This window comes from Oncorhynchus keta, chromosome 18, assembly GCF_023373465.1.
Source record: "Oncorhynchus keta strain PuntledgeMale-10-30-2019 chromosome 18, Oket_V2, whole genome shotgun sequence".
In the NCBI taxonomy this organism is placed as follows: domain Eukaryota; kingdom Metazoa; phylum Chordata; class Actinopteri; order Salmoniformes; family Salmonidae; genus Oncorhynchus; species Oncorhynchus keta.
In genome coordinates this window covers 30,621,919-30,636,718 of record NC_068438.1, presented here as the reverse complement: position 1 = coordinate 30,636,718, position 14,800 = coordinate 30,621,919, and the positions used below count along the sequence as shown (strand labels likewise).

The window sequence follows — 14,800 nt, the reverse complement described above, 5'->3', positions numbered from 1 at the left end:
GAGAAGCGATTACATTAGTGCTATCCCAATCTACATGAAGTGCCACGGGGTAGGTGCTAGGAGGTGATTTGAAATTGGGTACAACACATCCATTTTATTAGGAAGACCATTATGGAAAGCGGTTTCACTTTAGGCAATGGATGTGATGATATCATTTGAAGTGGTTTGGCTTAAGGCTTGTGAAGCTGAGTGGGGGTCTAGAAGACGGTGTGTAGTTGTGTGTGATGCTGTAGCTAGACTTTAGGGAGCAACAGAATCAACAGCTTATTGTAGCAGAAATAGACCAAGAGTCTGACACCCTCTCATTACAGAGACAGAAAGAGGAGAGGGTGGGAGGTGGACTCTGCCTCTATGTAAAGAAGTTAAAAAACTGAGTGGAACTAACCTTGCCTGCCATGAACTGTCCGAAGCCGGGGGGAAATGTTAGCGTAGACACCAGCAGAGTGACCAGGGCTGGATACAGCAGACGCCTGAGAGAAGAGGCACGATGGAAGAAGGGGGAGAGGAGGAGAAAGCAAAAGGGTGTTTAGTCATTACTGTTTACTCTTCAAAACCAAACTGTCCCCAAAACCTTCCCATGGCTGAGTGATGTACAGAACATTACATTCATTTAGAAATCGGAGGATAGTTCATTAATCAGTCTGGTAGGGAGATGAGTAAACACCATTCATTAATAAACACTTGTCAAGATGAATGTCTTCATTTTTCTCTGCTGTGGAGAGATCTGCATCAATAGAGCTGATTTCACAGAGTAATCTATCTAGTTGTGCGCTAGTGTGTGCGTGCATGTGTGCGCTAGTGTGTTTGTGGGACACTAGGATACAGGGACTATCTGGGACCCAGTAGGGGCTTCTGTCTGACATTGATGACATCATGACTTACTTCTTCATGAGGAACTTGTTGATGGTCTTCTGTTTTCTGATGAACTGGACTATCAGTCTGTTCAGGTAGACAAACAATGCACCGCCAAAACCACTGGCAATACTGAGGAGAGAGGAGGAGGGTAGAGGAGGGAGGGTTGAGAGAGGAATGGGAGGGAATTGGGGGCAATGGAGAGAAGAGGGACAGGGAGATAAAATTAAGAAAATGTAGGTGGAGAAAGAGAGAGGGACAGGTTTACATGTATATATGTTTGTGCTTTAAGTAAGTACCAAGTATGTGTCCACTTAGTGTAACTGTCAGTAGGCAAAAGAGACAGTTTCTCCAGCCACCAGAATCAAGCAAAGCCCTTTGAAAAGTACTTTCCAAAGTTCCCCCTCAGCTACAGCCAAGTATATGAATGCTCATAAATTCATGTTCCTGCATAATGAATTCTGTCAAATACTCCTGAATAAATGATGAATTGATGAGGGAGAATCATTTCTACATGTTTTAAAGCTATTCTCTGAAACGTGTGTGTGCGTGTGTGTGTGTGTGTATGTATAAGTGTGTGTGTGTGTATGTATAAGTGTGTGTGTGAGTGTGTGTGTGTGTGTGTGTGTGTGTGTGTGTGTGTGTGTGTGTGTGTGTGTGTGTGTGTGTGTGTGTGTGTGTGTGTGTGTGTGTGTGTGTGTGTGTGTGTGTGTGTGTGTGTGTGTGTGTGTGTGTGTGTGTGTGTGTGTGTGTGTGTGTGTTTGTGTCGCAGGAGCTTGGTGGCACGTTAATTGGGGAGGACAGGCTCGTGGTAAAGGCTGGAGCAGAATCAGTGGAATGGTATCAAATACATGGTTTGATGCCATTCCATTTTCTCCGTTCCAGCCTCAGCCATGCTGAGGGGAGCCGTCCTCCCCTCAGCAGCCTCCACTGGTTTGTGTGTATGTGTGTGCACGTGTGCACGTATGTATATCTCAGAACACCACATCTGAGTACCAGTGAAAGTTTGGCTAGAAGGGGTTTACTACACAAAGGTCTTCCCCAGCTAGCATGTAGCAGAGACGGCAAATTCCCCCCTCTCTCTCTCCCTGTCCGAGTTAACTGAAACACTGACCGACTTTCCCCATAAGACATCAAGGCATTGGGAAGGGAGAGGATACTGAATTACACACATAAAGGGTCTTGCGTACAGACACACACACAAACTCTTTCTCTCTCTAAACGTGAAATAAGACGGCTGTTCACCGGAGGGAGCGTTTTGTTAGATTATGAGTTAAAGCTTCACTGCTCAGATCACGAGAGGGAGGACATCCACCAGACAAAAAGGAGAAAAGAGGAGAAAAAACTAGGGATTTTCTTCTCTTTGGGAGCACACGCAGAGTTAAGTAGTAGATGGCTGTTCTTTCTTCTGAGATGGAGAAAGAGAGAGAGAGACGAGAGAGAGAGAGGCTCTGGTCTAATTCAGTTATGTGGTAAGCCCAGAGGCTACGCTACTACGGTAACAGCAAGCTAAAATAAGATGTCCTAAATGCACCACCTCGCTGGCTGAATAATCAATGTTAGGTGACTAACGTCAGGAGGCTATCCTCCTGAACACTCACACCAGCTTTCACCTGCTAACAGAGGCAACGTAGGGCTCATTGGCTAACAGAGACAACGTAGCGCTCACTGGCTAACAGAGGCAACGTAGCGCTCACTGGCTAACAGAGGCAACGTAGTGCTCACTGGCTAACAGAGGCAACGTAGCGCTCACTGGCTAACAGAGGCAACGTAGGGCTCACTGGCTAACAGAGGCAACGTAGCGCTCACTGGCTAACAGAGGCAACGTAGGGCTCACTGGCTAACAGAGGCAACGTAGCGCTCACTGGCTAACAGAGACAACGTAGGGCTCACTGGCTAACAGAGGCAACGTAGCGCTCACTGGCTAACAGAGGCAACGTAGGGCTCACTGGCTAACAGAGGCAACGTAGCGCTCACTGGCTAACAGAGGCAACGTAGGGTTCACTGGCTAACAGAGGCAACGTAGGGCTCACTGGCTAACAGAGGCAACGTAGGGCTCACTGGCTAACAGAGGCAACGTAGGGCTCACTGGCTAACAGAGGAAACATAGGGCTCACTGGCTAACAGAGGCAACGTAGGGCTCACCGGCTAACAGAGGCAACGTAGGGCTCACCGGCTAACAGAGGCAACGTAGGGCTCACTGGCTAACAGAGGCAACGTAGGGCTCACTGGCTAACAGAGGCAACGTAGGGCTCACCGGCTAACAGAGGCAACGTAGGGCTCACTGGCTAACAGAGGCAACGTAGGGCTCACTGTCTAACAGAGGCAACGAAAAGCTCACTCGCTAACAGAGGCAACGTAGGGCTCACTGGCTAACAGAGGCAACGTAGGGCTCACCGGCTTACAGAGGCAACGAAAAGCTCACTCGCTAACAGAGGCAACGTAGGGCTCACTGGCTAACAGAGGCAACGTAGGGCTCACTGGCTAACAGAGGCAACGTAGGGCTCACTGGCTAACAGAGGCAACGTAGGGCTCACCGGCTAATAGAGGCAACGTAGGGCTCACCGGCTAACAGAGGCAACGTAGGGCTCACTGGCTAACAGAGGCAACGTAGGGCTCACTGGCTAACAGAGGCAACGTAGGGCTCACTGGCTAACAGAGGCAACGTAGGGCTCACCGGCTAACAGAGGCAACGTAGGGCTCACTGGCTAACAGAGGCAACGTAGGGCTCACTGGCTAACAGAGGCAACGAAAAGCTCACTCGCTAACAGAGGCAACGAAGACCTCACTAGCTAATTGAAGACTTGAAGCTAATTGAAGACTTAACTTAGACTCACCCAATGACAGCGAAGGCTGGGAGCTCCTGGAGGTCAAAGGGGAAGTCCAGACGGAAACGGGTTTTAAACAGAGCTGTGATGGTCTCTGTGTAGGACGGAGGGAGGGAGTGAGGGATGGAGAGAGAGTGATTCATCATTATCAAAATGCTTTTAAGGGGCTATATACAGTACAGACCTTACATCAATGATTACATGTGCCAATATACAGTATGGGTTGTTCCACGAAATGAGTGCCTATTGCATCCCGTTGATATTTGAAATGAAATAGTGCACCAATACTGATTTTTAAAAGCCTTTTAATATTTAATGAGGAGCCCTTTAATATAGACCACATGGATAGTGGTGCCATTGTAAATAAGAATTTCCTTTTAACTGACCTGCTTAGTTAAATAAATCTGATTTCTTTATATGAATAAAAACTTGCTAAAGTGCTACAATTATGCATTTTAACATGTTCCTCTGTGCACCCTCTGACTTCTAGGAAGATTTTAACATGTTTCTCTGTGCACCCTCTGATTTTAACATGTTCCTCTGTGCACCCTCTGATTTTAACATGTTCCTCTGTGCAACCTCTGACTTCTAGGAAGATTTTAACATGTTCCTCTGTGTACCCTCTGATTTTAACATGTTCCTCTGTGCAACCTCTGACTTCTAGGAAGATTTTAACATGTTCCTCTGTGCACCCTCTGACTTCTAGGAAGATTTTAACATGTTCCTCTGTGCACCCTCTGACTTCTAGGAAGATTTTAACATGTTCCTCTGTGCACCCTCTGATTTTAACATGTTCCTCTGTGCACCCTCTGACTTCTAGGAAGATTTTAACATGTTCCTCTGTGCACCCTCTGACTTCTAGGAAGATTTGAACATGTTCCTATGTGCACCCTCTGACTTCTAGGAAGATTTGAACATGTTCCTCTGTGCACCCTCTGACTTCTAGGAAGATTTTAACATGTTCCTCTGTGCACCCTCTGACTTCTAGGAAGATTTGAACATGTTCCTCTGTGCACCCTCTGACTTCTAGGAAGATTTTAACATGTTCCTCTGTGCACCCTCTGACTTCTAGGAAGATTTTAACATGTTCCTCTGTGTACCCTCTGATTTTAACATGTTCCTCTGTGCAACCTCTGACTTCTAGGAAGATTTTAACATGTTCCTCTGTGCACCCTCTGACTTCTAGGAAGATTTTAACATGTTCCTCTGTGCACACTCTGACTTCTAGGAAGATTTTAACATGTTCCTCTGTGCACCCTCTGACTTCTAGGAAGATTTTAACATGTTCCTCTGTGCACCCTCTGATTTTAACATGTTCCTCTGTGCACCCTCTGACTTCTAGGAAGATTTTAACATGTTCCTCTGTGCACCCTCTGACTTCTAGGAAGATTTTAACATGTTCCTCTGTGCACCCTCTGACTTCTAGGAAGATTTGAACATGTTCCTCTGTGCACCCTCTGACTTCTAGGAAGATTTGAACATGTTCCTCTGTGCACCCTCTGACTTCTAGGAAGATTTTAACATGTTCCTCTGTGCACCCTCTGACTTCTAGGAAGATTTGAACATGTTCCTATGTGCACCCTCTGACTTCTAGGAAGATTTGAAAATGTTCCTCTGTGCACCCTCTGACTTCTAGGAAGATTTGAACATGTTCCTCTGTGTACCCTCTGATTTTAACATGTTCCTCTGTGCAACCTCTGACTTCTAGGAAGATTTTAACATGTTCCTCTGTGCACCCTCTGACTTCTAGGAAGATTTTAACATGTTCCTCTGTGCACACTCTGACTTCTAGGAAGATTTTAACATGTTCCTCTGTGCACCCTCTGACTTCTAGGAAGATTTTAACATGTTCCTCTGTGCACCCTCTGATTTTAACATGTTCCTCTGTGCACCCTCTGACTTCTAGGAAGATTTTAACATGTTCCTCTGTGCACCCTCTGACTTCTAGGAAGATTTGAACATGTTCCTCTGTGCACCCTCTGACTTCTAGGAAGATTTGAACATGTTCCTCTGTGCACCCTCTGACTTCTAGGAAGATTTGAACATGTTCCTCTGTGCACCCTCTGACTTCTAGGAAGATTTGAACATGTTCCTCTGTGCACCCTCTGACTTCTAGGAAGATTTGAACATGTTCCTATGTGCACCCTCTGACTTCTAGGAAGATTTGAAAATGTTCCTCTGTGCACCCTCTGACTTCTAGGAAGATTTGAACATGTTCCTCTGTGCACCCTCTGACTTCTAGGAAGATTTGAACATGTTCCTCTGTGCACCCTCTGACTTCTAGGAAGATTTTAACATGTTCCTCTGTGCACCCTCTGACTTCTAGGAAGATTTGAACATGTTCCTCTGTGCACCCTCTGACTTCTAGGAAGATTTTAACATGTTCCTCTGTGCACCCTCTGACTTCTAGGAAGATTTTAACATGTTCCTCTGGCACCCTCTGACTTCTAGGAAGATTTTAACATGTTCCTCTGTGCACCCTCTGACTTCTAGGAAGATTTGAAAATGTTCCTCTGTGCACCCTCTGACTTCTAGGAAGATTTGAACATGTTCCTCTGTGCACCCTCTGATTTTAACATGTTCCTCTGTGCACCCTCTGACTTCTAGGAAGATTTTAACATGTTCCTCTGTGCACACTCTGACTTCTAGGAAGATTTTAACATGTTCCTCTGTGCACCCTCTGACTTCTAGGAAGATTTGAACATGTTCCTCTGTGCACCCTCTGACTTCTAGGAAGATTTGAACATGTTCCTCTGTGCACCCTCTGACTTCTAGGAAGATTTTAACATGTTCCTCTGGCACCCTCTGACTTCTAGGAAGATTTTAACATGTTCCTCTGTGCACCCTCTGACTTCTAGGAAGATTTTAACATGTTCCTCTGTGCACCCTCTGACTTCTAGGAAGATTTTAACATGTTCCTCTGTGCACCCTCTGACTTCTAGGAAGATTTTAACATGTTCCTCTGTGCACCCTCTGACTTCTAGGAAGATTTTAACATGTTCCTCTGTGCACCCTCTGACTTCTAGGAAGATTTTAACCCACTTAACCCCTCCGTTTCCCCCCTTATTGTAAAGCCTGGTTATGCTGTTGCTTTGACAAAGTCATTTCTGAAAGATTATTATTTGTTTAATGTGATTAGTGATAAGGTACAATAAAAAAATAAAAATAAATATTGGGAAATCGGTCAATTGAAATAAATTCATTAGCCCCTAATCATGGATTTCACATGACTGGGAATACAGATATGCATCTGTTGGTCACAGATACCTTAAAAAAAGGTAGGAGTGTGGATCAGAAAACCAGTCAGTACACTTCTGTGAGAGAGAAATGAACATGTTTACCTGTTTTGTTTAATATTACTTGGTGGTAGGTCGACCAGCTTCATTACTGCAATAATTTATGTAATTAATACATTTTGAAAAAAGTAATATCCTGATTGGGCATTGACCTTGTCTCTAATCATTATTAATTTGAATTACCATGACACTTCTCTTGCGTGCCAATGGCCATCGAAGGTGAGCAGTTTCTACAGTTTGTGAAGAAATTCTTCAGTTGTGCAAACCCAGTTTCATCAGAAGTCCGGGTGACTGGTCTTAGACTATGTGGAGGTCCTGGGCTGGCGTGGTTACACGTGGTTTGGAGTTGTGAGGCCGGTTGACAGTACTACCAAATTCTCTAAAACGACATTGGAGGAGGCTAATGGTAGAGAAATGAACATTAATTTCTCTGGCAAAAGCTCTGGTGGACATTCCTGCAGTCAGCACGCCAATTGCACGCTCCCGGAAAAAACTTGAGGCATCTGTGGCAAAACTGCACATTTTAGAGAGGCCTTTTATTGTCCTGAGCACAAGGTGTGCCTGTGTAATAATCATGCTATTTAATCAGCTTCTTGATATGCCACACCTGTCAAGTGGATGGATTATCTTGGCAAAGGAGAAATGCTCACTAACAGGGATGTAAACAAATTTGTGCACGAAATATGAGAGAAATAAGCTTTTTGTAAATATGGAACATTTCTGGGATATTTTATTTCAGCTCATGAAACAAACATTTTACATGTTGCGTTTATATCTTCATTCAGTATACATGTAGACCGGTCTTACCCTCGTCTTTATTCCACACAGCCAGGACTCTGAAGATGAAGGCACTGAAGGTAGCAGCGAAGAACCCTCTCCAGTAATTCCTCACCGCAAAGAACGTAGATGTTACCTCAATACTGAACAGCACACCTACAAAACACACACACATTAATACAATTCTCAGGAACACACAGGAACATGATCAAAGTGACTATGTGAACGGGGAAGAGCAAACCTTGCAATCTCTGACCCAGCCAGTGTATCTGTCAGTGAGTGTTATCCCACAGGGCACACTACGTAATTTCAAGGTGAATAATTGCGTAATATTTGGTTGAGACGTTGATCAATGAGATCACAACCTATATATTTACCAAGTCAAAAAGACTGCCAAAAGTGAGTTGAAATTCAATTGTGTTTTCACTAAATCAAATCAAACCAAAATTTAAATGCTCTTTTCATGTTTGATTTAGTCCTATTCTTTAACGTAGATTTTTGGTTGAGACGGAGATGTGAATCCAACATATCAATTGTTGATTTGTAGACAAACTGGAATTAAAGCCAGACTAAGTCAGTGGCACAGATGGAACTCTCCTTCAACACTTTTATATTTGGGCCTCCCGAGTGGCACAGCGGTCTAAAGCACCGGAGTGCTAGAGGCGTCACTGCAGACCCGGGTTCGATCCGAGGCTGTGTCGCAGCCGGCTGCAACTGGGAGACCAATGAGGCGGTGCACAATTGGCCAAGCGGCGTCCGGGTTAGGGGAGGGTTTTGCCGGCCGCGATGTCGATGTCCTTATCCCCCTCTCTAGCGACTCCTTGTGGTGGGCCGGGCGCATGCATGCTGACTTCGGTCGCCAGTTGTACGGTGTTTCCTCCGACACATTGGGGCGGCTGGTTTCCGGGTTATGCGAGCAGTGAGTTAAGAAGCAGTGCGGCTTGGCAGGGTCATGTTTTGAAGGACGCATGGCTCTCGACTTTCACCTCTCCCGAGTCGATACAGGAGTTGCAGCGAAGGATATCCCGAAAAAGGGATAAAAAGTACAATACAAATATAATAATAAAACATTATTATATTTGGTTGAGTTGACAACCTAACTATTCAATAACACTACATTTCAATACATTTGAAATCAACCAGAGATTGAAATCATAGGCCTATGTAGTCTATTTGTTGTTGAATCCTGGGTTGAATTGAGACAATAGCTGTTGATGACTTTGCAAAATGCTATACGTTTATATAGGCCTAAATAGCATCACTGATGATATAAGAGTGATATAGCATGGTCACATTTCATTTGCTCTGTTAAACCCATCCTTTTTAATGACTTCGATAGCAACATTGAATCTATTTCGTTTTTAAGGGGAGATCTCTCAAGAATCATTCTCAGGATAACACATTGGTAATAGTCAGTGACAATTATCATAGCTAAGGGCTAGGCTACGTTAAAACCCTGGACGGGAGACCAAGGGTAGCTGTAAATAGATACATTCTACAGTAGGTGCTGCCCAGCCTATTGTTTTATTTCCTGATAGTGGATATAATGTCGAAGATCTGACATTGTTTTAAAAGGTACAAATTCAACACATTTTATACAAGGTTTCTATATGCTGAAATTTGGTTACAAAACAGTTTATGTTGATGACTTTTTTCAAATCCAGCATAGATTCCCTGTCAGAATACGTTGACAAATTACACTGAAACAACATTGATTCAACGCGTTTGTGTCCAGTGGGATGTTGGTGTCACTCACCTCCAATAGGGGCAGCGAAACAGCAGCCGACCCCCACAGCACAAGCAGCTGCCAACATCTCAATGTTCCTCGACTCATTCTGTAAACACATACGGAGAGGCATATTTACATTTACAGACACACAGCTCTCACTAATGCCTGTTAGCAATTAGCATGCAAAGCAGCAAGTATAGCCCAACGTTCCCTTGTCAGAGCTGTTGTGGATGAAATGAAGAGTTCAAATAATTTTTTACCCATAACGCATTTCACCATGAAACAATAACAAAGCCTCCTCCCACCCGTTTCAGTAAGAAGCTGAGGGATAGGGCTGAAGAAATGTATCCACTCTCAAATTCATGGACAGAGCTATGTATGCAAGGACTGAACTAAGCTCATGAGGCACTAATAAGTACAATTCTTGAAGATTCAAATGGATACATTTCATTAAATCAGCATTTCCCCAAACTCAGTCCTGGGGACCCCAAGGGATGCATGTTTTGGTTCAGCTGTGTAGTGCTAGGGCAAACACCAAAACATGCATCCCTTGGGGTTCCCAGGACCAGGTTTGGGAAATGCTGAGTTAAAATGTTTGCCTCCGTTTGCCTGTCACACTTACTCCGACCAGTAAATATGAAGAACCCTTCTCCACTTTAGCTTGAGTGCTAATGTGTTTATTCCTAAACATGATCACTTTGTAGGTAATATTTTAATGAACAAATGCATTGATGGAAGAGTAATTTGTGTGGAATCACAAAAACTAAAGCTTTGGTGCCAAAACTAAGCAGCATGCTCTCATAGTTTCTCAACTATCATAGTTTCCTTTTCTCAACACTCAAAATCTCGAAGAGCATTCCTGCAAATATAACACGTCTTTCATAAAACAGTTTTGAAAACATTAAATTGCTTTATTTTGGTAGATGGCACAGAGAGATTGGATATATGCCACTGCCCAAACAACCACATGGTACGGTTGACTGTAATAAAACTTCTGCAAACACAGTATGGCATGGGACTATAGATGGATTACAGATATGTCATTTAAATAGGTGGTAGAGAGATGGGATATGGAGTTCTGGAGAGGAGGAAGTTATGGTGGATGTTCTGCCCTTCATCTCCAGCCATGCTTTACCTTGTTTCCTATGAGGCTTGGCTCCTTTATGCAGCATGTTAGTGAAACAGAGAGGTGAGTGTGAATGTGTACTAAACACCACCACACACACACACTTGTCATTAGTATGCCATAAAATGCACCATATTCGTATACAGTACAGATACAATACAGAGAGGAGGGAGAAAGAGAGAGAGGATAAGGGAAGGAGAAAGAGGCTAGAGGGAGCCGAGGGAGAGAAGGACAAGAAGATTAAGGGGAGACAGACAGACAGACAGACAGACAGACAGACAGACAGACAGACAGACAGACAGACAGACAGACAGACAGACAGACAGACAGACACAGGGGTATGTAGCAAAGGAGTTCTCCACACTTGAGGGGACTTGGGGGTTTGCTTCAAAGATTCTTCATTGCCCCTGCCCCCGTCCCTTCACACACACACACACTGACAGAGGGAACAAGGGACTCTCATCTTCAGAGTACAGAGAGATGAATCAAAGATTCCCTCTCTCTCATTCCCTCTGTCCCCTAAGGCCCAAGCGGAATAAACACAGTCTTTCAACTTTCTATCTCTCTACTCCTTTTTGCCTGGTTGTCCATCTTTACCTCCATCTCTCTCTCCCTTGCTTTCAAAACTTTTCTTCATTTATGTATCGCTACATTTATTTATCGCTCCCTGTAGTATAGCTAGGGAGATTACACATGAGATGTCTTTGATTAGTTAGCAAATAAAATGCTAGTTTAAATATTTATTATGTTACTTGTGTAAATATACGTACTGTGTGTGTGTGTGTGTGTGTGTGTGTGTGTGTGTGTGTGTGTGTGTGTGTGTGTGTGTGTGTGTGTGTGTGTGTGTGTGTGTGTGTGTGTGTGTGTGTGTGTGTGTGTGTGTGTGTGTGTGTGTGTGTGTGTGTAAGCAAAGAAATACATATGCATTCTGGACATGTGCTCCTTCGGGACAGTCAAGACAAAAAACATTCTCTAAACTGGCAATGTGTGACATGTTTCTCTCTTCTTCGCCAAGTCAAGTCTTTCCTCTGAGCTAGCCCACTAACAGGCCTGGGTTTAAGCCGACGCAGACAGGAGCAGTCGATTAGGAAGAGGAACAAACAGATTGGAGAATCAGAAGTGTGTGTTTCTCACAGCTCCCCTGAGCTATCACAGCTTCTTTTACCCCCATCAGAGAGAGTAGAGTGAGAGGGAGGGAGAGGGAGAGAAAGATGTTGATCGGCCTGATTTAGGAGTTCAGAGAAACAAGGAATCTTTTCAATACATAGCTAAACTACAGTACAGTTCTGTCTTAAGGGAGAGATGAGCCTGTTCAGTGAATTACTATGGCATCTCAACCATAGTGGAGTTGGTTTGACTGCATGATCAGTGGCTACAGTAGATGATAGATATAGTGATAAGATGTACTGTGGGGGTACTGTGGTTTAAATGTGATGTGCATAAGGGAGAGTACTGGGAAAAAGTTAGGCTATCGAAGTGAAATATCAGAGGCAAGTATAGTGTTGAAAGAAGAAAGCAACGGATTAATAAAGCAAAGGCAGTTCAGACGGGAATCCAAGTGCCCGCCTCAGTTGACGCATCAGCTGAGATTGCACCAATTAGATGCTAGTAACAATCACGCCTGCCTTATTTGGAGGTCTATTTAGCTGACCGGTTCTGCTCATATATCTTGCTGCTGCTTGCTGCTACTGCTAGTATGCTAGTATACCTTTATTTAACTAGGCAAGTCAGTTAAGAACAAATTTCTGTATCGCTACATAAGATGTAATGTGGTGGTACTGTGGTTTAAATGTGATGATAAATGTAGCAGATTAGTCTCGTGACTACTATATACTTTGTTTGTTCCTATGCTAGCTTCAAGCAGAGCCTGTACTCTCGGTTAACACACCCCATCACAACCTATTATTGTCCCCAGCACAAGGTCCACCTATGTAATGAGGATGGTGTTTAATCAGCATCTGTCAGGTGGATTGATTATCTTGGCAAAGGAAAAATGCTCACTAACACATTTACATTTGAGTCATTTAGCAGAACTCTTATCCAGAGCTGCTTATAGTAGTGAGTTGCATACATTTATATTTTTTCTCAATTTTAGACATTTAGCAGAACTCTTTCCACGAGCGAACTACAGTAGTAAGTACATACTTTTTCATTTATTCGTACTAATAGCGATGTAAACAAATTTGTGCACAAAATGTGAGAGAAATACGCTTATTGTGCGTATGGAACATTTCTGGGATATTTCATTTCAGCTCATGAAACATGGGACCAACGCTTTACATGTTGCGTTTATATTTTTGTTCAGTATATATTGACACTGCTTGGGCATTGAGCTACCCTGAAGTAGCAGAGCCTATATCGACAAGACTTGCATTATTCATTTCGTAATAAATGGTTCAACATATTTCTGCGTGCTGTTTCCTTCTGAAAGATCATATTGATAACAATGTGGTAACTTGTGTGTGTGTGCACTTGTCCAGTTGTGGTTTACCTCGTAGATTCCACCAAACAGAGACATGAACTTGCTGAGGAGTGCAGCACACAGACTGGCAATGTGAACAAACGGACCCTAGAGAGGGAGAGAGAATGTCTTATGAATGATTTCCTAAAATACTTGGTCCATGTGTCACCACAACCCCACGCCAGCGCCAGTCTCTGTGTTTCACTGTGATAACCCTTTGTCCTATGAATCACAGATATATTGATTGATTTTAGGAGCCTTCAAGCCAGATTGCATCTGCTGGCTGTCAAATGGAGTGTGTGTCTGCATAACTAGTTGAACAGACTGTACAGTACTGGCAGCAACATGTGACAAACTCATACAAGCCTGACTGTGAGAACAGCGTATGTGTGTACGCGTCAGAGGTGTGTGTGTAGTGAGAATATTTTGTACTGAGTGTGTCTGTTACCTCCTTTCCCAGAGGCATGCCACTGCCCAGGGCACAGGTGAGGCCGATCACTTTGGCCACAAAGGTTTTAAAGGTGAGGTATTCTTTCAGCACTACACCCCTCAGAATGGTCTTCATCTCTGGGATACCTGAACCTAGAGGGGGAGAGGGGGTTATGGTGCTATGGTGCAGTCAATATGTGTGTGTGCGTGTGTGTGTGTGTGTGTGTGTGTGTGTGTGTGTGTGTGTGTGTGTGTGTGTGTGTGTGTGTGTGTGTGTGTGTGTGTGTGTGTGTGTGTGTGTGTGTGTGTGTGTGTGTGTGTGTGTGTGTGTGTGCATGTCTTACCTACGGCCTGTGGGGCCAGTATCTGTGTGAAGCCAGCTGAGAAGGTGATGAGCACCACAGGGTAGGTGACCCAGGCCAGGTATTGGAGAAACACATTACTCTCCAGGCCTCCGTACATCCACTTCTGTGCTGTGGACACACACAGTCCAATATCAACTTGGTGTCAATCAGAAAGTAAATGTCCATCCAATATATAAATTGTAAAAACATATATAAAACATGAGAATCGCAATACCTATCGGCACCTAAGTATCATGATAATATTGTATCGTGAGGTTCCTGGCAAATCCCAACCCTACTCATGAGTACAGCGACAAAATATCTGACAACAGTAGAACCCGCAGGACTCTTCTCCTAAAAATGACTTCATTACAGGGAGAGATCAAAATGTGTATGTGCCTGTGTGGAGAAATAGGGGATGGGTGGCTTGCTTCTAGATGACTCACTCTTCTCCCCTCTCTACTTTCTCCACATGCAGTCTACCATCTGACACACACACAAACCACAGCAATGTGTGTAAATGTGTGTTTGACTGAAGATAAAGCACATTGACACCCACACACCTTCTGAACACCCAGCATACATGCTACCAGCACACAAACACAGTTTCACGCTGCAAAAATTAAACTAAACCACATTTAAGCTAATCGTACACACACACATGCGCACACACAGTTTCATGGCGCAAAGATGACATTAAACAAGATTTAAGCTAATCAGACACACAAACACACACCTGCATGCAGCTCAGGAGGACAGTAATCTGCACTGCAGCTCACTATGAACACACACACCCTGGTTGGAGGGATGTACGTGAGTAAACCACAGTGTCTGAGATTATCTGGTGTGTGGCATGTCTTCTTTAGCTGCATGCAGGAGAGATGTCAGATGAAAAGATTCAGCCAAAGGAACGGAGTGTACAGCTGACCAAAGTCGTCATTAGACCAAGTCTACCTCA

At 44.0% G+C, this 14,800-nt stretch overlaps 1 protein-coding gene across 3 annotated transcripts in view; it reads right to left on the bottom strand.

Annotated features, from left to right (window-relative positions):
• Nucleotides 1-14,800, bottom strand: part of LOC118371086 (chloride channel protein 2-like) — a 214,633-nt gene that overhangs the window by 84,036 nt on the left and 115,797 nt on the right. For all 3 annotated transcript variants that reach the window (XM_052467885.1, XM_052467887.1, XM_052467886.1), the window contains 8 exons: nucleotides 13,843-13,971; nucleotides 13,518-13,651; nucleotides 13,100-13,177; nucleotides 9,510-9,588; nucleotides 7,784-7,909; nucleotides 3,690-3,774; nucleotides 883-984; nucleotides 386-470 (listed from right to left, as the gene is read on the bottom strand). In XM_052467885.1, the coding sequence (XP_052323845.1) occupies nucleotides 386-470; nucleotides 883-984; nucleotides 3,690-3,774; nucleotides 7,784-7,909; nucleotides 9,510-9,588; nucleotides 13,100-13,177; nucleotides 13,518-13,651; nucleotides 13,843-13,971 (818 nt within the window). The remainder of the gene's footprint in view (nucleotides 1-385; nucleotides 471-882; nucleotides 985-3,689; nucleotides 3,775-7,783; nucleotides 7,910-9,509; nucleotides 9,589-13,099; nucleotides 13,178-13,517; nucleotides 13,652-13,842; nucleotides 13,972-14,800) is intronic.